Source organism: Chiloscyllium plagiosum, chromosome 3 (genome assembly GCF_004010195.1).
Source record: "Chiloscyllium plagiosum isolate BGI_BamShark_2017 chromosome 3, ASM401019v2, whole genome shotgun sequence".
Lineage (NCBI taxonomy): Eukaryota > Metazoa > Chordata > Chondrichthyes > Orectolobiformes > Hemiscylliidae > Chiloscyllium > Chiloscyllium plagiosum.
In genome coordinates this window covers 89,458,370-89,485,314 of record NC_057712.1, presented here as the reverse complement: position 1 = coordinate 89,485,314, position 26,945 = coordinate 89,458,370, and the positions used below count along the sequence as shown (strand labels likewise).

At 39.0% G+C, this 26,945-nt stretch overlaps 1 protein-coding gene across 1 annotated transcript in view; it reads right to left on the bottom strand.

The window, feature by feature from the left end:
* Positions 1-22,559, bottom strand: part of tfap2d (transcription factor AP-2 delta (activating enhancer binding protein 2 delta)) — a 119,353-nt gene extending 96,794 nt beyond the window's left edge. The window contains exons 1-3 of the mRNA XM_043687491.1: positions 22,456-22,559; positions 21,567-22,064; positions 18,741-18,801 (exon numbers count right to left, since the gene is read on the bottom strand). Of these exons, the coding sequence (XP_043543426.1) occupies positions 18,741-18,801; positions 21,567-22,064; positions 22,456-22,494 (598 nt within the window). The 5' untranslated portion in view covers positions 22,495-22,559. The remainder of the gene's footprint in view (positions 1-18,740; positions 18,802-21,566; positions 22,065-22,455) is intronic.
* Between the last annotated feature and the right edge of the window lie 4,386 nt (positions 22,560-26,945).

The window sequence follows — 26,945 nt, the reverse complement described above, 5'->3', positions numbered from 1 at the left end:
CTAGAAGCATGACTTTCCAACCAGAACTCTATCAGCAAACACATTGACTTGGATCCCATTTACCAACCCCTGAGAAAAAGAACAGGAAATGACATCACCACAGGGAATGACATCACCATGGGAAATGACATCACTAACCTAAAGAAACCCAAACACATAAATAGAAAGCAGGCTATGCCACCAGTGCTTCATCCAGAGGCTCACTGAAGATGTTACCTAGTATGGTGATGAAACATCTGAAAATGAACCTTTCAACTCAGTGAGCAAACCTACATCCAGTCATCTACTGTGCCCATTGCTCTCCATATGGTCTCCTCTAAATTGGGGAGGCAGGATGCCAACTTGCGGAATGTTTCAGAGAACATCTCTGGGACACACGAATTAATCAACCCCACCACCTTGTGCTGAGCACTTAAACTCCCCCTCCCACTCTGCAAAGGACATGGAAGACTTGGGCGTCCTCCCACCAGTCTCTAGCCACCCGACACCTGTAGGAAGAACGCCTTGGGACCCTCCAACTACACAGGATCAATGCAGATTTCACCAGTATTCCCATTTCCCCTCCCCCCACCTTATTCCAGATCCAATTTTCCAATGCGGCACTGCCCTCTTGAACTCTCATACCTGTCCATCTTCCTTTCCACTTATCCACTCCATGCCCCTCTCCAACCTATTACCTTCCCCCCTACCATCATCTACCTGCTGCATTCCCAGCTACTTTCCCTGAGCCCCACCCCCTCCCATTTATTTCTCAGCCCTCTTAGGCCACTTCCCCCACCCATTCCTGATGATGAACTTATGCTTGAAACATCAATTCTCCTGCTCCTCAGATGCTGCTTGACCAGCTGTGCTTTTCCAGCACCACACCTCCACCCTCAGAGGTGAGCATAGGGCACACAGAAAACCTCAGTATGACATCATGGCATCTCTCCAATCTATTTTGACTGAGGTTATCTACATCAATAATGCACTTTGGAGTTTACTGCATGGTAATGCTGCTTCCAGGTCTCTTTGTGAGACACCCATTTCATGATTGAAGCATCACAGTGATCTTAGCTTGCTATCTTACCGCTCACTCACTTTAAATCCTTTCAATGCACATATCTCTGACTTGCCTTTTCTTTTTGTACTTTGATACCTCCTTCAGAAATTATACGCTCAGTGTGATGCCTTCCCTATTAGCACAGACACAAAGTCAGTCAGCTTGTCATGCTTGTCAGCAATGATATGTCAAAGAGGACATGTTGCTGTATGGCACCATGTCAATGTGACATTAACAACATGTGTCAGCAGCCTGTGTGGCAAACACACCACATGTATTTCAACAAAGAGGCAACATCTCAAAGTCTAAGGTGGATATTCCTTATTCAGGTCAAGGGGGAACCAGCACAATAGGTCAAGGACATAATCAGACATTAATCCAGGGGCTTGGATATGTTCATACATGTACTTGGGCCAAAAAGAGTAAGGGGCCCATATTACTATAATTCAGGAAGTGGGCCACGGTCAGTCCTGCAGGACCAATCCAATCAGTCCAGGGAGTAGCAATAAGTCAATCGGGAACGGCATAGAAATCAATTAGGGGTCTGCTCACCCATCAGTAACCAGTTGGGGATCCCTTTCCTAGTTGGTTGGGAGTGTGGGCATGAACTGGGGTCTGTTTACTTAAAGTCAAAGCAGGTTATCAGGGGCCATTGTGGGGATACTGGGGAGTCAGTTGTGAGGATTAGAAGCAGAATGCTAAGATGCATATGAGATAATAACTATGAATGAATCCCCATATAATTATGGGAGATGATATAGCATGGGATGTAAAGGGAAATAGCGGGATTGAGAGGCTGAGCTTGCAACTTACAACTGTGTTGCTTTCCAACCTCATCCAAAATGCAAATGGGTCCCCAAAATGGAAAATGGCTGCCTTAGCAACAAAAGTGTGCAGAGTCAGTGTTTTTTTCTCTGAGGGATGAGCCCTACATTTTTGCAATGTGAACCCCTTTAAAAGGCAATAGCATTAAACAGACCTCATACAATACACGGACAACTATGATCACACAATAACTGGAGCTTATGCATTGACCTTCTGTGTTTACTAAAATGCTTGGCAATGAGCACTGTTCACCATATTATTCAACTTTGCAAATTAATCCTGCTATGACTGTGAAGGATAAGTAATGTCAGGTGAACTGTAAAGGTTCATCTCAATTACAATAGACCCAATCACCCATCCATGGTTCCATAGACTGCATAGGATCTGCTCACCACATCTCAAAAGATAAAATGCCCACACCATAATTCTATTTATGATGGTGCGTTTCTTAGGTAGTGCAGGAATTGGGATGGGGAGAGAAGTTCTCATTCTTCCTGCCCCATATACGATATCCGAATGTACATGTGTGAAGACAGGTTAACGATGTGCAGGACTCATGTAGAGACATTCCACTGTCCTCATTCTCAGAGACCTCCATTAGAATTAGAATTAGCTTTATTGTCACATGTACTCAAATGAGACAGTGAAAAGTTTACATGTTGCTGCTTATGATACCATCTTAGGTACATAGGTCCTCAGATGCCGCTTTTTCAGTTACAGTTCTTGGAAGAACAGAGAAGTAAAAAAGTCCAGCATTGCAGGTTTACAAATAAATTATAAAATGGAGAAAAACAAGGTCAGAACAATGGTCTTCCAACCTAGTCCATGTTGGTACCTAGCTTCCAGTCTGCAATGGGCCTTGACTTCAGACTGCACTAGGCTTCACCTCAGGATTCATGAGGCTGGGGAGATCATTCTGGTGTCACCTCAAGACCGGAAGTCAACCGCCCAAAGACCACCACCTCTGGGAGATTGCCACACTGGACTGAAAGGACTCCATGATGGTCCAGTCGATTGCTACGCTGGGCCAAGAGACCGCCATGTCGGACCAACAGGCTGCCACACCAGGCTGAGAGGATACCTCATCGAGTCTGTGCTGAGGTCAGGAGTTCCAAGGCCAAGAATTCTGAGGCCAGGAACTCTGAGGCTGGGATTCCAAAGCTGAGAAGAGAGAAGGAAAGAAAGACAAAAGAGAGAAAAAAGAGATAAAAAAAGGATAGGAAAGGACAGAGCTGATGAGCTACAGCTGAAGTGTCCTACTCTGCTGCCATTTTGGATGCAAAGTTTAGAGGATGGTGTTCAAATGTTATTTGTTTGTGCTGTGACTGCTGAATGATCATATTACTGAGCAGCTGTTTTGTTTCTGATATTGCTGCATTGGCTCATTGGAACTGCCCCCAATGGATCGACAAGTAGAAGCTGTTATTTTCTCTGTAGCTACTATACTTAGAGTCTCCACAGGAATGGATGAGAAGGACATGCATGTGAAAGCCCAAGACCAGCTTCAACCATCAGCAGATCCTCAGGACATGGCAAACACATTGGAGAGCTACAGTGTCTTCAGTGGAATGCTATACAGATTAGAAAGGGGCAGTGGGGCCATTACCCATTTAGATGTGGTGGTCAGATCATCATGTCATGATGTCCAGCATTTCTGCAATTCAACACCTTCACCCATTGCAACAAACCTCATTCTTTTAGCTGCAGCTAAAATAGCAGTTGTCCACACAGCAGATGATGAAAAGTGAACATAAAATTACAAATGATTTCGAATGAAGTTTCACACATGCTATGAACGTATCCTCAGAAGTCTTTCTTTATCCTTTCCCTGCCACGTTTCAGGTCAGGGTCTTCAAGGTTAGGCTTAACAGACAAGGTGGAGTGCCTGTCACCTCTTGGGTGTCCTGAGAAGAGACTTCTGGAGAACCTCGTTCCTCCAGCTGGTTGCCCACTGGCACCCTATTTCCTTGTAAGAAAGGGACATCCAGAATGAGGTTAAGATCCCTTGACCTCCTGTCACTTTGCAGAGTACCAATCGCTGGAATGATATTAGACAGGCCTTTGAATATATCCAGCAGATATTGAGGCAGCCAGGCATTTGCATACCAGAGACTGTGTGGTACTTATAGCACTGATGGTCTCTTCCAACCTTCCAGTCTTTTTCCTGAGTGTCTCAGGCAAACCCTCCTGTTGTGCCTGTTTCTGCCTGTGAACTTGAATGAAATTATTAACAGATGACACCACAGGGTTCCCTCCTGCCTCAGGCTGAGCAGGTGCCAGGCTTCTGGCAGCCCTAAAGTTCCAGCGACCTGGGATGTTTCTTCCTCAGCCATCTGCAGTGTCAACAATCTGCTCAACAGAATATGCTCCTGACCTACTTTAGTCAAGTACCCATCAAGGTGGCAGTATCTGAGCTGGTGAATATGCAGGAGTTAACCTTGCCAGTGCTTTCTCTATAAGACCATAAGACATAGGAGCAGAAATAGGCCATTCAGCCCATCAAGTCTGCTGCATCATTCAATCCTGGCTGACATGTTTGTCAATTAGAATGGAAATGTTTCCCATTATCCTGCCTTCTCCCCCTAACCCTTGATCCTGTTACTAATCAAGAACCTATCTCCATTTTAAATACACACAATTACTTAGCCTCCACAGCCCTCTGCGGCAAGGAATGAGTTCCACATATTCTCTGGCTGCAGAAATTCCTCTTCATCTAACTAAATGGTTGTCCCTTCACTCTGACGCTATGCCCTCGGATCCTAGTCTCTCCTATGAATGGAAATATCTTTTCCATATCCACTCTTTCCAGGCCTCTCAATATTCTGTAAATTTCAATCTGATAACCCCTCATCCTTCTAAACTCCATTCAGTACAGACCCAGAGTCCTCAACCACTCTACACATGACAAGCCCTTCATCCCAAGGGTCATTCTAAGTGATCTGTGGCTTGTTTTTCTCAAGTGGAGGGTAAGATGATATTCTGAAGGGCTGGCCTGTTCAGGACACACCTGCAGAAGACATGTGCGAGAATAAGGTGCAAAAGAATGCTCCAAGTTCAGGCATAAGACGCCAAGACCATAAGAAATAGGAGGATGAGTAGGGGCTTTTGGCACCTTGAGCCTGTTGTACCATTCAATAGGATCCAGGCTGATCCAATATTCCTCATATCCACTTTCCTGTGTTTTCCCCATAATCCTTGTTTCTCCTACTAATGAAGAATCTATCTCAGCCTTAAATACAAACGAAAAACTCTAACCCACATCCCCCATGGTAAGGAGTTCCAATGACTCACAAACTTCAGAGAAGAAATTCCTTGTCATCTCAATCTTAATTTGGCAGCCCCGTTATTCTGAGACCCTGCCTTGAGATCCTAGAGTCTCCAATGAGAAGAAACATGCTCTCAGAATTTGCCCTGTCAAGTCCTTCAAGAATCCTAAATGTTTCAATGAGATCACCTTTCATTCTTCTAAACTCAAGTCAATAGAATCCCAGCCATTATCTTTGCTCATAAGATGATTCCTCCATTTTGAGATCTTCTTTGTGAATCTTCTATGAACTGCCTCCAGTGAAATGATATATTTCCTTAAGTATGGGGAACAAAACTCCTCACAGTACTGCAGACATGATCTCACTAGACCTTGTACCATTGCAGTAAGACTTCCCTACTCTTATACTCCAATCCCCTTGAAATAAGGGCCAACCTTCCAATAGCCTTCCTGATTGCTTGCTGCACCCTGTGGTGCTAGCTTTCTGTGTTTTGTACACAAGTACCCCCAAGTCCCATTGTATTGCAGCTTTCTGTAGTTTCTGTCCTTTGATTTAAATACTATTCTTCTGTCTTCCTTCCAAAGTGAACAACTTTACATTTTCTCACATTATACTCCTTTTGACAACCTTTTAGCTACTTACTTATCAATATCCCTTTGTACACTGATTGCATTCCTCTCATAACCTGTCTTTCCACCCTATTTTTGTGTTGCTTGCAAATTTGGTGACAATCCATTCCTCCAAGTCATTAATATATACTGTGAACAGTTGCAGTCCTAGCACTGATCCCTGTGGAACCTCATTGGTTACAGGTTGCCAGAGTGAAAAAGAATTCTTTGTACCCACTCGCTGCTTCCTGCCCATGAGCCAATTCTCTATCCATGCTCTTACACAAGTGGTTCTGACATAACACAATAGTTCAGTTCCCAGGCGACACCACATTATAAGAAAATCGCATAATAGCAGCACCATTTAAACTAATGGGGCTGGAATTGCGTTATAACTAATACAGCTAAGGAAAGTTTGTGTTCTACAAATAATGGTCTAAATTCTTCAGTCACGTTATAGCCAATTCGTGCTAAAGAAATTCACGTTATAGCAGAATCAACTGTGCTACTTCCAACACCCTGGACTCTTACCTTATGATTTAACCTTGTGTGACATACCTTGTCAAACACCTTCTGGAAGTCTAACCACAACCACCTATAGGTTCCTCTCTTTCCATTCTGGTTGAGGCTTCCTTAAAAAGCTCTGTCAAATTATTGAGATGCAATTTCCCTTTCATGAAGCCATGCTTACTCTGCTTGATTATAATTAGGGTTGTGATTTTACAAATGTTCTGCTTTACTTCCATGATAATTGATGCCAACATTTTTTAAGCAATAGATGTTAGACTAATCAGCATATATTTACCCATTTTTTGCCTCCCTGCCTTCTTGAATAGGGACAATCAAATTGGCAGTTTTCTAATCCTCTGGTACTTCTTCAGAATCCAATGATTTTTTAAAAAATCATAAGCATCCACTATCTCAGTAGCTACCACCTTTAGAATCCTAGAATGCAAGCCATCATGTCCAGCTGCCTCACATGCCTTTAGCCTCGTTAGTTTGTCTAATATCACTTCGTTAGTGACTGTAATGACACTTAATTTCTCCCATTTATTCTTTATTATTAATAGAATGTTTGAAGTATCTTCTACTATAAAGACCGAGGCAAAGTAAATATTTTACTCCTCTGCCATTTTCTTGTTCCCCAAAACCATTTCCCCAGATTCATTTTCTCAGGGGTTATGTCCACTTTAACCTTTCTCTTCCTTTTTATATATTTCAAGAAGCTCTCGTATTGTTTGAATATGTTCACAGTGTTTGTAATGGAAAAGCAACGTCATACTTGACAAATTATCTAACTTGGCTGCAGGGGCAAGGAACTCTCAGCATCACCACAAAAATCTCCATGTCCTCCTCCCACTAAGATAAGAATTCTCATAGGGAGGGAGAAGATGAATGTCAGACACCCCATCACCCATCTTGACTCCCTTTGACTGATTGTGAGTTGCTTTCTCCAGTCATGAGGCTAAGGGAGGGCTTGAGAGGGATGAAAGTGGCTGGAATGCAGAATAGAAGTTTATTATCACGTTTACTTTTACATGAAAAATACAGTGAAAAGTTTTCTAAGTCGCCAATATTAACAACAGAAGTCATACTTAATAATAAACAAAAGTAAAATGAAGAGAAAGTTCATCACAGTTCATTTAATGGCTCCTAGCAAAAGCTGATTAAGGTACGATGGAATACCCTGAAGATGTAGCCAGGCCAGACTGCCATTCCTGGGTTGAGACCACCATGATGGGTGGCTGGAATACTGGGTCAGAAACCTCCACTGAAGAAGATCAACGCAAGGCCACCACGCCGGTACAAGACTGTCACATCAAGAAACTGCCACACTAGGCCGCTAGGCTGGGAGAAGCCTCTTATTCGCTATCCAATGTTCCTCCAGATGCTGCCACCGATCTGCCCCCGTCCCTTTCCCGATGCTTCCACTCCTTCAGGTGCTGAACCTAGCTGCGGACCTGGAGCCTCAGCCCAGCCTACAAGTCCTTGCCAAGGGCGTCAGCCCGGAACCTGCTCCTCACTTGCCGAAAGACCATAAAACCATAAGAAATAGGAGCAGAAATTAGACCATTCAACCCATTGAATCTGCTCTGCCATTCAATCATGGCTGATAAGTTTCTCAACCCCATTCTCCTCCTTTCTCCCTGTAACTCTTGATCCTCCTGATACTCAAGAACTTATCTATCTCAGTCTTAAATATACTTAATGAACTGGCCTCCACAGCCTTCTTTAACAATACATTCCATAGATTCACCACTCTCTGAATGAACAAGTTTCTCCTTATCGCATTCTAAAAGGTCTTCCCTTCACTCTAAGACCCTCGGGTACTAGTTTCTCCTACCAATGGACACATCTTCCCAACATCTACTCTGTCCAGGCCATTCAGTATTCTGTACGTTTCAATTAGATCCCCCTAATCCTTCTAAACTCCATGGAGTATAAACCCGGACTCCTCAAACGTTCCTCATATGTTAAGCTTTTCATTCCTGGGACCATTCTTGTGGCATTCCTCTGAACATGCTCCAGGGCCAGTACACTCTTCCTGAGATATGGCGCCCAAAACTGTGCACACACTCCAAATGTGGTCTGACCAGAGACTTATTGAGCCTCAGAAGTACATCTCTGTTTTTTATATTTTATAGGACACCGAGCTGGGGTGGAGCCATGTCTGGCTCTTCCTGGCATTGCCGCTGCTGCTACGAAAGGCCTCCTCCTTCACCCAGTACTCTCCAGGCTTTATGGAAAAGAAAACAAAGACAAAAAAACAGCAAAAGTAAAATTAAGGAAAGAAAGAAAAAGAAAGCTGATGGGAGCAGATAAGCACTGGGATCAACTCCCCCCACTTGGTCAAGAATCTTCTGTTAGTGCTGGTGCCAGTGGGAGCATGTTGGTGAGGTGTCCCAAGGACAGCACAGAGAGCATGCCGAATTACTAGTGTTTGGCTGGGTGAAAGCGAACAAAAGAAGATGCTGCAGGAAAGTGTGACTGTAGCAGAGCAAAAGACTTTGTTGCAGATTAATCCAGTAGCAGAATTAGAATGAATGTGAAGTAGCTGAGAGATGTTGGCATTAGACCTGCTGAGCCCAAAACGATTATTAAACGTTTATTTCTGCCCTGTTGAGGGTTCCTCCACACTCTGGATATTGCACTAACCCAGACAGAAACTTCAGACCAGCCTGTTGCCATAGTCTCTAATGACCATGCTGAGGAAAGGTCACAGCTCTACTCTCTATTATCCCATCCACCGGCATCTCTAGGTTCCTGTGAGCAATCTGCAGTACCAACTTGTCTTCTACTTTCCATCTCTGAAATAATGTTTCCCAAGCTACAGCTGTGAATGGCAGTTCCTGGCTTGAAGCAATTGACCTGATATATCGTTGGTATTTAAGTATGAAACCAATGGGAGGGGTCCTGGAAGGCTCTGGTGGCAGTGAGTATGTCTGCTGCTGGAAATGTCAAGCTGGCATGAGACTGGTGCCATAGGGGTCTGGTACATTCATAGTGAGGTGAGTAGCAGAGAATTATGTGAGATACTCAATAGAGCTTATGGAGACAAAGTCTCTGTGAAATGCTGCGAAATTGACACTTTGTGGATTTTTTGGTAAAATTCATCCCGTTGTTTATTTACTGAAAGGAATACAGAAAATTCCTTGCTGGTCCCCTCTGAATTCAAATACTGAGAACTCACTTATTAAAAATAATCTTTAGTATGCACAATTATGAAATGTTAGACAATTGCCTTTTGCAATGTTTGCCACTGTAGTTATCTCCTTTTACAGAAACACTCTTGTGATTAACATTCTCTTCATTGAAACTTTCTCATTATGCAACGAAGTCAGGGTCTTGACTGTTACAAACCTATGTACATAAATACTTATGTCCCAAACGCACTTCTATGAATCCATATCTTTAACCCATCATCACCCTTGCAATAGCTAGTGGGGAACTTTACTGGAAGACCTCTTTCTCACCTTTGCTTTCTCAGTTCAGCTTGCCAAATTATCATCCTAGCCAATAGCCGCAAAGAGAAATGAGTGGCCGGAGGAGGTTAGAGTCCTTGATGTGGTCTCCAACGATAGAGAGCAATAAAGTTCAACATTGGGAATTTGGGGGAGGTGGTGTAGAGCATAGTCAGCTGTAAGTACAGCTTAGAGTGAGAGATATTGGGACTCAAGAACAAGTCAGTATCAAGACAGTTGAGAGTGGGGTACTGGAAAGGCACAGCAGGTCAGGCAGTATCCGATGAATGGCTCACCTGCTAGTAAGTGAACTTAGAAAGATAATGGAGCTAGACTCTAGAAAACACACTGAACTAATTTTAACAGTTGCTTTTGAGCAGCAGAATAGAAAGAAGGAAATTTTAATTTGTGATAATAGGAGTTGGAAATCTCTCTCTTTCCCTTCCTTATTCTTTCAGAATCTCAGAAAACAGCACCTGTAAACAAAACAGCTTGGGAAAACAATCTTCTATTAAGATTGCAAGGTATCTACAAATTCTGCCACTGTTACAGAGTAAAGTCAATAATTAATCAACTGTGACCTCCATCTTAAAATATATCACCTCAAAGATTCTCATGACTGCTAAGTTGCATAACCTTATTTTTCTCTGTCTGGACCAGATACTCTCCCTTTTAAACTTGTTACCTGTGTTTGTGTGTGCAAATATTGGGGCTAGTAGTAAATAAAATGCCTCATGCTTTTACTCAAAAAATCTTGGTAATTGGTTCCTTCGTTTTCCAGCAAACTATGTTTTAATTGAAGTTTGACTGCTCCATGCTGAAAATATTTTTTTTTAAATGCCTCTCAGCAAGAGGTGTTTCAAATGACTGATGTTGATTCTTCCTCACAATAACAATTATTGTGACCTCTCTTATTGAGAAAGTCAATTGTATGCTGCAGCTTGACAGCAACCAGGGACTGGAATAAGACTATGACAAAACTGGGGGCTTTGGTTAGACCACACCTACAGTCTGGTGTGTAGTTTTGGTCTCCATTATTTCAGGAAGGACAGACATACCTTGGAGACAGTGCAGTGCATGTAAACTTGATTGGTTCTTGCATTGAATGGATTGTCCTTCATGAGAGATTGAGTAAATTGTGCCTTTCCTCTCTGGAGTTTAGGAGAATGCAAGGTGCATTTATTGAAACATATAAGATTTTCACATGTTAATAAGTGAAATGTTGTCTCCCCTGATGGAGAAATCTAGAACTTGGGGTCACAGCCTCAAGGTAAGGCATCAATCATTTAGGACTGAGGTGAGGAATATCTCTTTATTTACTTGATTATGAATCTTCAGAATTCTCAACCTCAAAGAGTCATGCATGTTCCAGCATTGAATATGTTTAAGGATTGAATAGTCAGATTTTTGGCCTTTCTGGAAATCGAAGGATTCAGGGAATAGTTGGGGAAGTGTAGTTGAGGCAGATGATCAAATTAAAAAGTGAGACAGGCTGGATGGATTGTGCGGACTACTTCTGTTGCTCTTTTTTAAGCCAAGCTTCACTTTATATCTGACCTATAGTGATGATAAAGCAGAGTTTTGTTCCTGTTGAATTCAGCCTTGCTTGGGATTGAACTCAAGAGACTTAAAGACAAAGGAGCAGATTGTTAACTAATTGCACCATTGAATCCCAAAGCTGTTGCATGTTAGAGCAATGTAATTCTGCACTATCACCCACCTCTGAAAAGTACAATCAGTTTACAATGAAGAAATCCTTTCCCTGAAGAACAAAACTCCAAATATATGTATTTGCAAAATTATATATATTAAATTGCTGTCATAACACATAAAAAGTGAATTCACTTTCTCATGTTTCTCTTTAACAATGTGTTCTTTTCAATGAAATCCACTGGGGAAAAGACAGTCCCTGTTAAGCTATGACAGCTATGTAACAGAAATCCCTCCCCACCAAAAAAATCCAAAACACAATGCAGAGCTTTTTTTTTACGGCATACTGTCATTTCGTGGACCATGGCAACACAGCATCACATAGAAATAACAATATAAAGGAACAATGATTTTACTAATTGTTTTAAAAACTGAGGGGACGTCTCTTGGACTTTTATTTGTCACAGACATAGAAAGAAATGATCAAAATGCATGTCTATTATTTTAAGCAAAGCTATGACAGTATCTAAGGGTTCACATTTGTGATTTCATTTCCAATGACAAGCAGTCGTATCTTTACAGTGTAATTTTAATATTATTTAAAGACATCAGGAAGAGAAATCTTAACTGTGTTGTATTAAACAATGCACATTTTTGTTTACAAAAATATGTCAATTGAAAAAGGACAACAGTTGCATCTTTATAAATTAATTCACAATATTCAGAAATACCTAACACTTCCACAAGGAACACAATAAATGCACCAGATTATATTAAGTTGACTAAAGCAATTTGTGTTAATGAGGGAAAATATTATTTGGGAAAGAATTACATTCTATATAAAACTATTGCCATGCAAATAAAGAATTCTAATATTCGAAGCTAAGATGGCAGAAAACACTTTATTTTATATTTTAATATAATCCATTACAACTTCCATTTTAAACTAATGAAAATGATTTAGTATTAGATATTTAATTACTCTTAACTAATTCTAGTCTCTCTTATAGGTTCCAATGTTTATTATACCTAGGCAGTCTACCTGATAATTCTAATTTTTCTTTGGATATTTTTTCCCCTACTCAGGTTATTAGGCTTAGTATTCATGCATTATTAATACATTACCTCATAAATGCTTTAAAATATCGTAGTTTTTAAAAAAATGCTTCATCTCATGTATTTTCAATGCAGTGCAATTAACTTAATTAGAGAATAAAAGTCTCCATGAGTACTAATCTTGACAGGGATGTGTGCACACAAACCTATAGATACAAAGTGCCTCTCAGGTATGAGGTCATGAAAATCACATTCACTATTTAAAAATGTGGTCTACATTAAAGTACCTGCATAAATGACTAAAATAAGTATTATTCTTTTTCTTTGAATGGAATTGTGGTGGTGGCACTTCTGTTGATCACAATATAACTCCTAACATTTCCTTCATTCTTGGAATGCACTCTTCCTGTCTTACACGTATGATGTCTTTGTATAAGTGACATCCAGTTAATTTATTGCAAAGTTGTTGTTTATTGTTTCATTTTGAATGATTTTTAAACTTTATTATCTTAAAAGTGAAACCTGGATTCTATGTGTTAATCAATAACATGTTGAATTGAAAGTTCAATAAAGAAAACAAACTTCTGAAATGTTTAATTAACACTAATATGAATAAATCCTCCATTATCTTTAAATTCAAACAGGTATCAGAAAATTGGCGTGTGCATTGTATTGTTGGGACATTTAAATCTAGAATTCATATATATTTTAAGAAAATATTCAAGTCATATCCTGATGTAATTCTTGGAATTGAGATTCTTTTAAAATTCCGTAATATGCAATGAGAATAGAAAATAAGGTAGAGAATTTTTTTATAATCAAAATATCCAAAGCATATGAAAACATACTACTATTTAATAATCACCAAATCGAATCATTTGATTTGTTTTCTTTGCTGTTAATTTCTTCTATTTTTGAATAAATGGGAAAGCTCCTTGAATTGTGTGTCCTCTGTCAAATATTGGGAAGACAATTTCAGTCAGGCAACGCATGAACATGAGGCAAATTCACATCCATTCATCTTAACTAGTTTATAGAATAAAACAACACACTGTAATCAATAACACATATGATTTCTAAAATCCTTACTCCAATATTTTAAAAATTGGACATTGCAATATTAAAATTGAAAACAAGCAAGACATTCTGAATATTTGTTTTTAAAACTGAAATTAAACTTTGTAAATCAAATCAGATCTGTGTTCCTTTATCAGACAGAAATAAAAACAGGTATAACTACAATAAATACTTTGAGTTTCGTAAATATTCTTAGATTATAAGTGACATGAGTCTGAATTTAGATTTGATTTGGCATTGTTCCATGACTAGGCATAAAATTCATGCTTGGAGTGATTTCACAAACCAGCCTCATAAAGTGCAGAGTAGCAAGCGGGGTTCAACTCATATTAATTCCAAAAATGTTTTGATTCAAAGTAGTTTGTATTTTATGTTGCCAAGAGCAATCGAAAAGTGCTATTGCCGGCAGTCTGGTCCTTTTTGCATGGCCCAGGGGCTATAGTAGTGTTTAAGCTGCTGAATTTGCCTGGGGCGGCAAGCCTGAATGATCACAAGACGAATCAGGAGCTTTTTTAGGAGTTTGCCATCAAGATTTCAAAAAAACGACATGGACCAAATGTCGCTTTGTTACCCTTATAGCAAAGATGTTGGAGTATAGACCACCTAACATCTCTTATAGCTGCACAACAGCAATATCCTTTCGAATTGCATCTGCTGTCAAGTTTCATTTCTGTAATTTAAAACAAAAGCACCTTTCTTAATTAAAGATCCTAACTTAAGCCTGATCAGTTAGGGTATTAGAAAGTTGAGATGAATTGTTAGTACCAAGGGTGATCAGAAAGGATGCGACTTCAGTAAATAGGAGATGGTTTTCTTTTGAAAACAGGAGATCTGAATATTCATCTAAGTGAAGCACCAGTCCGTATGAACAACATTAATATGATCTCTACTGAATTTGGTACTCAAAAATATTAACATATCAAAGCAGATGCCCCAGGCAAGAGAAGCTATCGATACTGGGGCACTATGCAATGTAAAGATTATTGGTTCTGATGGTTGGGAGAGTGGAGCTGCAGGCTAAACACTGCACACCATTAACTGAAAGTGATAGCAGAGGGATTTCAGCTTCAGTGCAATACCACAATAATACCAAGTCTTTACTTTTAAAATATAGATTTGGAATAAGTGTAGAAGTTTATTTTCAAAATTACATTGCAGAAAGGTAACAACTCAAGTAAAAGAAACTAAGAGAAATAGCAATTCAATATTACTTCAGTTAAACCAACTCAAGATATCTACTAGGAGAGAGAAATGATTGTTTTTTAACCTATGTTTTATGTACCATTTCTGTATATAATAACTGAGGACAGGTGTCTAAATGTCAGTGAACAAAAGTAAGATAGTATCTTGTGGGAAAGGTTCCAGTTTATCTTAATGTAATAATGCACATGTTTAATTTCCTATTCTACTGTATTCAATATAATGATGACAGAAACAATACATTTTTTTCAGACAGCTGGATGCCTTAGACCTGGATATACTTGTTGTTAGTTAAAAAAAATCTATTATCCAAATAATTAGAAAGCCCATGTTTTGGATTCTACATTGTCTGGAAATTTTAAACAGGATAATGACTTCCTCACATTCTTTTTCATGTGGAATGTGCACATTTGTCCTGTAGAGGAATATTTAAGTTAACCTAAGTTAACCTAGGTTCATTTAGAGCATCAACATAATTTAGACTGGACCCCTTTTTTTCTGTGGCTATTTCTCCTTTTTCACCCTGATTCACATTATAGTTTAGTCATGAATGTCATGCATAAGCCTCTTACATGCCCAACTACTCCAAGAGATGATGGAAAATCATCTGGGCACATGTTTGGTATAGCAATAGCTTAACTTGCATTGGATATTTGTTGTATTTTAAAGGTATGAGAAAGTTTTGAATATATTACAACATTCCTTAGCCACAAAGAACTGAGTCCAAGTCAAAGACAACGTTGTCATGTGTTCAAGAAGTAAAGATGGATGAAAAAAGGAATGGATGCCCTTTTGTATTTTTCACTGATACCTTCTTCTTTCTCATGTACCACACAACCTTAATAATTAATCAGAAGGTACCAACAACCTTTCTTCAATGGTTATTTAATTTTAAGTCAGTTACTGGGTTAACACCCTTCATAATTCTTGCAAGAATTATGCTTGACAAGAAGTACAGCTATTCTTTCAAATGTATCTCTGACAAATACTCCAACACTTCTTAAAAGTGATTATACATATTTTTGGTGGGAAGTAAAGATAGAACATGACTTTATATAACACCTGTTCTGGTTCAAGATCTCAAGCAAGTATTCTGTAATCATCGTTGTAACGACAGAAACATAACAGACAACTTGAACAAAGCATGGATCTACATATGACACTAATCTAATGTCTAAATAATCTGTTACTATAATGTTGGTTATGGGATAATATTGCTTGTCCATCCTTGAGGAATCCTTTGGTCTTTTTGTATAGTTTCATGGGAACCTTAAAATCCACCTTAGAGTGTATACGGAATCTTTGTTTAAGATCTCATAAAAGATAACACCTCTGGCAGACAATAAATTGTGTAAGTGGTAGTGAACAATGGTCATGGCAGTTCTTTGAGGAACAAGAATCATGCAGTCTCTCACTTATTTTTGTGAATGTTGGATTGGAAATACCCATTCTAGGTAAAATTAAAGATTTGACTATGTGTTTTTAAAAATCTCAATGTTCCTCACGAGATTAACATTATGCACTAAGTCCAATGTATTTCAGACATTGATAGGTTCAGCTTAGGTGGTTTTAAGCAGGTATGACTTCTCTCTTTGCAAGATCACAGCTTCCCTACACTTCCTAGTGAGTACAAACTGCACCCTGCCTCTTTCTGATTACAGAGTGGACTTCCAACATTTCACATATTTCAGTCTCATGACCCCAAAGAAACACAATCTCGGGAATTATGGCATCAGCAAGACACCTATGTGATTTCAGGTCTCAGAAAGCTGTCTTTGTGGATAGAAAGAATACCGATTGTGCTCTGGGGCGCCAGAGTGTACAGGTGCTTCAAACAGAATCACATTCCCCACTCTCAGAAAGGCAACTCCAAAGGGAGTTCACGATTCTTGGCATTGATGCTTGACTTTATTAGCATCCTCCCTTCCCTTTAGAACAACTTTTCGGAATTAAAGCTAAATAGCACCCAGACTTGCTGACCTTTCAGGAGTGATTATTCTTTATTGTCAGGTAAGATAGTCCAATAGTCCAAAGAAAGCAAGCGAAAAGGTTAGTCTATTTGCTTGCGAACAAAACTACTAAGGTTGACTATTAACTTCCTGGTCATGAAAGTCCTCGTGGAAATACTAAAACGGTTTGATGGCCTATTTTAAATACAGCATGTGATGTTTAAACTAAGATAGCACCAGGGTAACGCGCATATCAGTGAAGGACGCTTAGAATTGATCAGCGCTGTGCATTCACACTTTCTGATCGGGAACATAAAGAAAAAAATTGATCGTGCGTCCCACCGGCTATTTTGATACACTGAGAATGAGATGATTTCACAATTTTCAATAAAAATACGAAGCACTGGCAAACATAACAAGTCATTCTCACTGGAAAGGTGCCTGTGGTTAAGGAAGGATTATAGCGATGGGGCCTGTTTTGAGCACCAACTGAGTGTTTTATTCTACCCATATTTCTGAACACATCCTGACAACAATCCAAAGGTTGGCGTGCAATGTAGATAACGTGATTGACTTTTGGAATAATGGCATTTAATCTGCACATAACGCATTTCAATCTCACGAATTGATTGCAAACGTTACTTGCAATGAAAAGTCGTTGTTTAAAAGTCTGTGGAACTAAATACTTATTATTATTGGTCGGATCAATAACAGTTCGAATCGATTAGAATTATTTTACGCGTTGTTAAGAGCTTAATATTTAACTTACATTCCATCCTACATTAGAAGGTATATGTGTAATATTATTCCTTTAAACACAAAGTTCTATAATTTTCAGCGGACTAATTTGAAAACAAGAAATTATTTTTAGATTCAAATGTGTTGACGAACATTACGCCAAGATCCCTCCTCTGATCAGCATTTTATAAAATTCCATTATAGGCAAAGTGTCAAAGATTCAATATTAAATTAAAATTGCAACTTTCACAAGGCGCAGAATTTGGCTGTCCTAGGCGCATATTTCACGACATTTTTAAGCACTGCGGCTCTCTGGTTTTATTCAATACGTGGGGTTTGCAACGAGGAAGTATAAACTAGTTCATTTCACCGCTCACAGAGGAACATAGATGCTTGTACAATCTGGGAAAATCTGTTTTTCCTTTCAAAAATAGATAAATTAAATTGTCTTGTGATTCTGGATTTGTTTAAAATCTCTGCTTAAATGAATAAGTTAAATGAAACTTATTTTCGTATTTTCCTACGAATTTGTCTTGTTTTTAACTGAATAACTCTCCACACCAAAGCGGCGGCAGTCAGGCAGGACCACCATTTCTGCCCAGAACGCGGTAAAGATTTGAAACGTGTCCAATCTGGTGTCACTTTGGGAAACTGATTTCTTTCCAGGACATGCTCAGATCCGGGGGGGGGGGGGGGGGAATTCACCTACCCACAATTCTGTACCAGTAACTTTAATGTATTCTAAATATCTTTTTTTTGATAATTGGTATATGAATATATCGATACCATTTTCTGGTGTCTCACAATGGCGGAAAATGAAGGCCAATTAGTAGCTACGCAGCAGCAACCAACTCTTATTTTAGCTCCTCACTGACCGATATGTATGAGTCTTTTCATTAAAGTAGAGCCATGTGCCATTTCCCAATTGCAGTTATTTGAAGACATGCACTCGCATCAGGTGATGCCAATGATGTTCCCAACTGGGTTACAAAAGTATTCAATATGAGGCAAGTTAACTTGAAAGCAAAGCACATGCGTGTGCAGACAAAAGGCAAAAGAAAGCCACTTATCAACTGTTTAATATTCTCCGGTTATTATTCAAATGATGCCTGATCGGATTGTTAGCTTTATAACATTCTTGGTTCCGCTTTAATTTCTGAGAGTCCGAGCAAGGCAAACGCGAACTATAATTGATCAAGATCTCACCCCGTACTCTAAATGTTTTGTTGTTCCCTCTACCCCTTGTTACAGTATTCCGAGGCTGATACAAGGCAACGCGCTCTGGATACACGTGAAGGCCGGTTCACTTCTGAATGGTTTTTATGACATCGCCGTCAAGCACCAAAAAAAAGAGACAAATGATTTACCTCTCCGTATTACTCCGCCTTGACCGTTTAAAACTAACCCACATTGCGCCTCCACTGTGTTCTGTAAATCAAAAGACAAATGCGAGATAAGGATGATTGAATTTAAAACAAAATGAACATCCTGTCATCACATTGTTTGAATAAATCTGACAGTGTTCACGTTGATCCCAACCCAGAAACGATTTTAACAAGCTTATCCTTTTCTGTTCGAATTTGCAACAAAAACTCTTTTTTTTTGCATTCTCAAACAGCTGGTTTTAAGGTAATTATTGAAGTATCCCTTTATCGGGAAAGATTCCTTGTAAAATATGTCGATGAAAACCATACAGCAAACGTGTTTGAATTGCATTCCTGCATTATTTCTTCACTTTTTTATATATTTTAGAATATATAATGTATCTTTGGGCCAAATGAATGATTTTTAGTTCTATTAAATAATCCTGGTTTGCTCAAGGTACAATGAGTTTCGGGATGTTGGCAGTCAAATCACAGTCAAATACATAAATCCATGGAAACTCGAACTAATTTAGCTATTCTATTTTCACTGGAATTACTTTTCCCATATTATATTTACATATTAACGATAAACAGTTTTATTCTGTTTACACACGAATTTTCAATTTCTCTACCAAAAATATAAAGCTCTTTACCCATGGAGAAGTTTGAAAAGATTTGAGGGAGAGGTGTCCCATACTAAAGATCGCTCGAATTGGCCTTGTTCCCTTTTCCCTCTCCTTTTAGTCCCATTGACGCGCTCTTGTAAACCTTTAGAAAGTTGCAGCCCTTTCTCTTATGTTCTGGGGTTAAAGTGATTATAGAATCAATATATAAAAAAAATCCTAGATCAAGCATAAATTAAACTTGTGACGAGGAAAAGGTGTGACAGTTTCTTTTGTTGAGCATAGCAAATCTTTTTAGGGAGCTCAAAGATGTATCTACTGGCTAAAGAACGTTTGCATCTGTTCAGCTGTTTAAGCAGTCTCCAGTCAATTTGAGTTTAGCACAAATTGGCGAGGAAGCAGACCTAAAAGCTGGAAACAAACGTTTTCTGCCGCTGGACTAGGCAATAGGACGAGAGGAGCCGAATGGAGATTTTAATAAACACAGAATTAACCCGAAGACCAAAATCTTAGTCGAATAACAAACATATCTCACTTTCATTGAGTGTTTCATTCGATCCTTTATTTTTCTTGCACACACATGCTCTTTAAAAGAACACAAGAAAATAACTAGTCTGGTCAGATTACATTGCATAAGTAAATAGGTGGGTGACATGAAGTCGAAAATTGGATAAACTACGGTGCACCCGCGCATTTCATTTTCTTATTGTTTCTCGCTTGCAAATGCTCTAATCCTTTCTTTTTAAAAAACCCACGCTTTGTGTGAAGGAAAAGAACCAAAAATGTACAAGTATAAAATTGAGCACCAGACGTGCTGGGCAGAGGAAAAAGACCATAAAGGGGGTTTAGTTCAGCAGAATGCGTTGCATTGAATTAAGATTTTCTGAGACCCAATTTGAGAACTTCTCTGTAATGAGGCCACAATTCTGTTCTCGGCCCTGACACTCTGCTATTTCATTTACCGTCCTATCCTTGGTAAACGAGAGGGGGGAAAGTCACGTTTTACGGGCACTAATCGTCTTAATTCCCTTCTGATCCAAGAGATAAGGTTCTTTATAAAATATATATACCAACTGAGCTGAAATACGGTGTGTCTTAGAGACAACTGCCCATATCACTGCGACGGGTGAGATATCAAGCAGAAGGTTTTCAAAATCCTACTTTTAATGAATTGACCTTTAAGAAAATAGGAGCACCAATTGTGCAAGCGTGAAACAAGAAACAAAATGAACGTGAGTATGAACTTCAAGTGTTACAAATTAGACATGCATTTTTTTCAACGGCGAGAAAATGATAACTTGCAACTCGTTCCTGTGATTCGCTATGTTTAAAGTAATGCCAAAAATGTAGGCTCGATTGTAAAGTAACGACCTTTTAAAATAGACAAAGGAGTTGATCTAGTTTTTTCGTGAAATAAAATCAATCACCCTTCCCTTTAGCCTTTGTTTTGAAGTCGCGCTGTGCTGCGTTCAAGTTTATTGCCTTCGACCGTTTTAATTTTAAAATGCGATTTTCAAACAAGTCCATTTCTATTTGTGCTGGTAGATTCGGAAAGTTACTGGAAGGCGATCGTACAGCAACGAATGACGACAGAACAGCTAAGATACTTGTGAGTAATAAGTACAATTTAAACCAGCCAAATGTATAATTCAGGTACAAGAACAGCATCTCTTCAGTTGAGCAACCTCGGAACGGCCGATATTAAATTGCGAAAGGAAATAATATTGCTCACATTTTGATTCTGACTTATTTCTGTTTTGTTTACACTCTCCACGTTTGGCGGTGAGTAACTGGACGACTTCCAGCAGAGAGAAATCACAGTTGCTGGTGCGCTACCAAAAGGAACTTTATTCAAGTTACAATATTGCCTTTGTTTTTGTTTAAGGTCTGGACAGTGTTACAGAACATACTTCACCCATAATGGCATATTGCCTTCTAGTTTACTGGTTAGAAGCGACTTTAGATTGATGGCCGTAACCTTTGTTCGCTTCGCTCCGTTCTAAAACACCGAGAGCAGACAAAGAACATGGTTAAACCATTTCTATGTTTCATTGAGGGGGTGGGGGGGAGAGGACTTTATAAAAACGGACTTAAAATCTACGAGGTCTGAAAAATGATGCTGTAAAGAAGAAAAACGAATTCATGTTTTCTTATTGGGGATTTTGTATTTTTGGAACTGCTAGATGATGATGAATGCTAATTTTACCTGTATATCATCAGGTCCCGGAGGCGGTAGCCCTAGGTTTGGACCTGGCAGAAGTCTTTGGTCTGGGAGCATACTATATTGGGAGCCATGGCTCATCAGAGACAGATCGTGTCGGCGATAAGCTTCCAAGCACCCCAGCTCTCTCCTCTGCTCATCCAGGCAGGAGGACTTGAGAGTCCGGGCGTTGTGAAGGTTGATAAAGTCTGCAGGTTCTCCATGATGGATCTGCTGGTAGTATTGCTGGGTATGGTGGAGGCTATTCAATGAGTAGGCATCTGGGTTGACTGCCGGGTGGCTGTGCTGGAACTCATAGTGGAAGGACTGGTGGTGCAAAGGGGTGTACTGGTGATTTGTGGAGAAATAAGGCGAGGTAAAATCGGTTCCATTCGCCGAGTAGGTTAAAGGGGATGAGGATGAATAGGCGACTGTAGAATTTGCCACTGACTCCAGACATCCCAGCTGCATCAGACGATAGCTGTTTGATCCATCATGACGTATCTGAGAAAAAGAATAGAAAACAAATCCTGTTTGTCATTTATTATACCTTGCAGGTAGATAAGTGCGATCAATCTGCTCAATCGCTCAAACACTAAAGCCTGCGAGAAAATACACCACAAGCGCCTCAAACCCGTCCATCACCAATGGGAAAGGCTCAAATCCCTTCCAACAATACACGGCGGTTTAACTAAATCTAGCTACTTAACTTCCCATCTTTTGGGGGATAACGCTTTCCTTTTCATTGTGGCAACTGTTGCAATGCATCGAATGGCATCCTCGCGACAGATGTCATAACGAATAAATTTGCTCTTGAAGCCGGGAGAAACATAACTTTTAATTGATTACCACAGATTTAGAAATGTCATAAAAATCACCAGCAGAATAAAAATACCTCGGGATCATGGACGAGACCCGGGAACGCTGCTGACATTTTTCAATCCAGAAAGACGTTCAGTAGGAGCAAGGTAAAAAAAACCACTCGATTTCTCCCCCAGAAATGATATTCTCCCTCTATACCCAGGAAGAATCCATCTATTCCGAGCGAAATAACGTTTCCTCTGCACAAAAGCAACTCCCTGTATCACATTTTGTACTTGTCGGGTTTTTTTTTTCTTAACTGATGGCGTAGGTCCCTTGGTAATATATAAGTTTTGAAAATTAAGCATCAGCATTGAACTGGGAAGACAATAGACAGAAGCGCTCCATCCCAGGAGACGCGGAATAAATATTGTATCTTCTCCTCATCACAGCCGAGCTTGCTCGAACTTGCTAATTGTACTGGGGAGTTTTTCGTGCTTTTTTTCCCTGTTTTCTCTCCGGTAACGGCGGATTTGTGATACCTAATCTTGTAAAGCTTGTATTGCAATTTTCGAAGACATGAGGGAAGGCGTGATATATTATCGGATCTGTGGCATACCTGCTTAACGTAAGTAGAGATTTCACCCGAGATAACAAAAGAAATCTGGGACTATTAAATTTGCACCATGCCGAAAGATATTTAGACAACCATTTTAACAGGAAAACGCCCAGTTTTGTTAGGGCTGCTGATAAATGTGACATATCGAAATATCTGGAACTCGTCCACTGCACAATGAAGGCAATATATAATTTTTATTTTCATTTTTAGGAAAACAGGTTTGTGTTCAAGCAAAATACTACGTTTCATGGTTTTAAAACAAATGATAAACTTTTTTTAAAAGAGAACATTTATACAAGGCCAAAACTCAGCAGTATTGCATATATTTAATTTTGTTAGTTTAATTGATTTTCTAACATGCAAATAGAAAATAAATGTTATTGGTAAGTAATTTATGATACATTTCGATTGTCCTTGTTCACATTGACGTTTTCACATGTATCCGTATTTTTTAAGATCTCAAACACGTTTGACAATTATAATTCGCTTTTTCTAATTTAGTTCTAGTTAATACAGCCACTAACAACAAGGAATTCATGCTTGTGGTGGTGAACATCACTGTGTAGCTGTTGTAAATTTTAAGAAGTCTTCGACCAACTTGCAGGAACTTTTTCGTTTTGAACATATCAAATGGAATTAGACGAAAATAAAACGTGGTCTTTCTTATTACTGTGTGCGAACAGAGTAATTGGACGGGTCGACACTCCCATCAATGATGACGCAGTTATTAAATAACCCACTCTGCTTAAACTGTTTCAGTAACTGCCGCACGAGGGAGATACTTTTACAATCTCTGGGTTAGAGTATTTCAGTACATGGATGCCTGAGAGTTGTTCATTCTGCTCGGGACAAAAGCGCGTTCTCAAAGCAGATTTTTAATCGGCTCATTTTACTAAACTTCCAAGAAAAAGAATGTCCTTTCTTAAACCCTGACGTTCAACAATATGTTGTAGTTCATTTCTGGGTCAAGCTTTTCACTAAGCATATATCTACAAACTGTTTTCATTGCATCTGATTTTCTTTGATAAGTCTGTGTCGAAAATAACACACAGTTTGCTAGAAGCCTGGACAGGTTCAAGACGAGGGTGCATGCCCAACGTTTCCTGATCATTATTAAGTGGTGCCTGTGCAAGACTCAGAAGTGGGATATTGTGCTTTAACGAACAGCAGGCGATCTAACATTAAACTCTGTGGAATAATAAAACCAAGTTTTGGGCATGGAGTTCTGCCAGACCACTTGTCTTTGCTCATGCAGACTAACCAGAATTGTCACCCTGGCCCCTTTTCCTTTGTGCAAATCGACAAAGGCACACGACTACTATTTACCTCCATTGTGTGAAGTCCAAGTGTGATTATCCAGGCGTGAAAAAAGGTCAGTTTCTTCCCCTTCAACATTTCATTAGCTCTGTTGAATGTACTTATAATTATCTCCACATAGAAGAGAAACAATCAAAATAAGAAAGGATTCTGACATAGAAAACAGCATTTCCATTATCATATGATTATTGGTTTGCGATACGTACACATTATTGTTCAGTAAATATATTCCACAAATATGAATGCATAAAATTGGTGTTAATAAAGTTCTACCGTTTACACTTGCCGCTTCATTATTTAAGTTAAGGGTTATTGTTGATCTAGGTATCGGCTATTTTATTAAAATTAAATAAGGTATTGTTTATGCTTTGTGTTGCTTCACTCCATGCATGGCCAAAATATCAATTCAGGTTGTTCAGTCATCTTGCGGTGTAAATTGCGTGCACCCTTATCAATAGGTGTCCACTACTGATGTTAATAACGCTTAAACACAATCAGACAGGAACGTCAGTACTCCAACATGACTGAAACGGTCGTTCCCAGCTGTCTGTCCGGGTATATAAGACTTCAGGGAAAGACACGTTGATTTGAGGTCTAGTAATGTTGAGTATTGGTATACCTGTATCTGAGGATGATGTAGCGTAGGGCACGGCACGTAAGCAAAGTTTCGAATCTTAGAATGCCAAAGTATTTTGATTTCCATTATGGAAAGATTTCAGTTCTTGGCGGTTCACCCGGAGAGATTCTGCCTCTCAAGTTTTCTCAGAATGAATGGAACGGCTCCAGAATTGTCTGGTTTAGGTGTTGGTTACTTGGGGAAAAACAGAATCATCACAAAGATAAATCTTAGAAATTTAAAGAAAGTTGCAATATGTTGATGTAACTAGACGGCCTTGTTACTGTATGAAAATATTTTAAAAATATGAATTAAAATGTAAATGTTTTGTTCCAGTAATTTATTTGCTAATGGTCCCAATTGTAAATTAACTCTTACACATATGATGCAGTAGTTAGGATTTAGCTGAAGAATAGCATACAGGTTAAATTGGAATCCAGCCAGTGATAATGTAAAACAGAAATAGTTTTGAAATACAATTATTTAATTTTTTTGGAGAACTTTGAGAAGTATATCAGTATCTTTCATTACACAATTACAGTAAGAATTTACAAGAACTATAAAGTCTAAAGCTACCATAAGAGTATTGTATATGCACATGAACCAGTGTGTTAATGTATCCTTTCAATTCTTCATTACCACTTCATCTGGGCTCAGATTCAAGCTTAGTTGTGTCTTTTAATAAGCGACATATCATCTGAAGAGACTATTACATCCTTCAGCAACGCACTTAATTACCATTGCAGTCTGCTGTGTCAGAGACGTTTTAAATTTGGCGGGAACACTGTACTTAAACGAAAGGAAATGCAACCCAGCGCAAGTCAGACATATCAGTTATACCATATGCACCGTACTAGTCAAATATTATGTTCCATCTGTTGATAGTTCTGAGATCCCCCTTTGCACTCATGGATAAACAGAAATATATAGTTCTTTGTGTATAGTGAATGGCTCCAGACGTGTAGCAGTTACGGTGTGAATAGTCTTGGTCAAATAGCTTTTGTACGGGTACATGGATTTTTTTTTCAAAAAGGCACATGGGTGCTATTTAGCATTGCAAACTCGGATAATTGTAGTTCGTAAACCTTTTTTTGGTCGCCACATTTCAAAATTACTCAAGGCGACGTTCATAGCCTGCTCATAGAAAAAATGGTAAAGACAACAAGTGTTACAGCCATGACTTTTTACAGTGAACAAGTTATTCAGGAGCCAAGCGCCAATTGATAATTAGAGAATAAAGATAAAAAGCAATATGCAAATTTCATGGGTTTGGTAGAAACAGACTTTAAATCATGTTTGCACCTGTAAACATTTTACCTTTACATTTGCAAATGCTAATAACAGTTCAATAGCAAACAGTTGATAAATAATAGGATACAAAATATGCACAGAGCAACGGTAGAAATACTCAAAACAATTAAGATTTACGTGAGGGTTAAAGTTTGGTGTTCAATTTTCCTAAACGTTTCCATAAGATTACTTTTTTTTTCTAGATCGGATTCCATTCATCAACTTGTTCTACAATGCATAAAATCGTACGTTTTCTTTCAAACAAAACGTGATGTTTTAGTGTTTAAGTTTGTAGTTTCCAAAAAGCGTCCTAAATCGGAGGCCAGTTAAAGTTTTGCAAAGTTTTATTAACATGGTTAACCTAAAGTGCACTGCATTGACATTAAAGTGCACCCTAGGTCAACCATTATGGTCATTATAAAAATGGCTTATAGTGCCCAAATGTCCAATTAAACATTTTTCCTCTAACCTGAGTATTAACGTTTGGCGTGTGTAGTGTTTAAATACAAACTGACGCTAGAAAGAGACATATGGGTTTCCGCAGTGAACTCAGTTCGTCTGTATTACCAGATCATACACGGACTTTAGAAATTGTAACCAGAAAGAAGCAAATCTGGAGGCAGAGCGTTTGTAGGTGTACAACTTTGTCTAAGCTTTCATCATGTGCAGTATAATAGAGATCCACCCGCTTTAAAGACTTTTTTGCAATGCTTATTCTTCCAGGGGTACAAAACTACTCCAC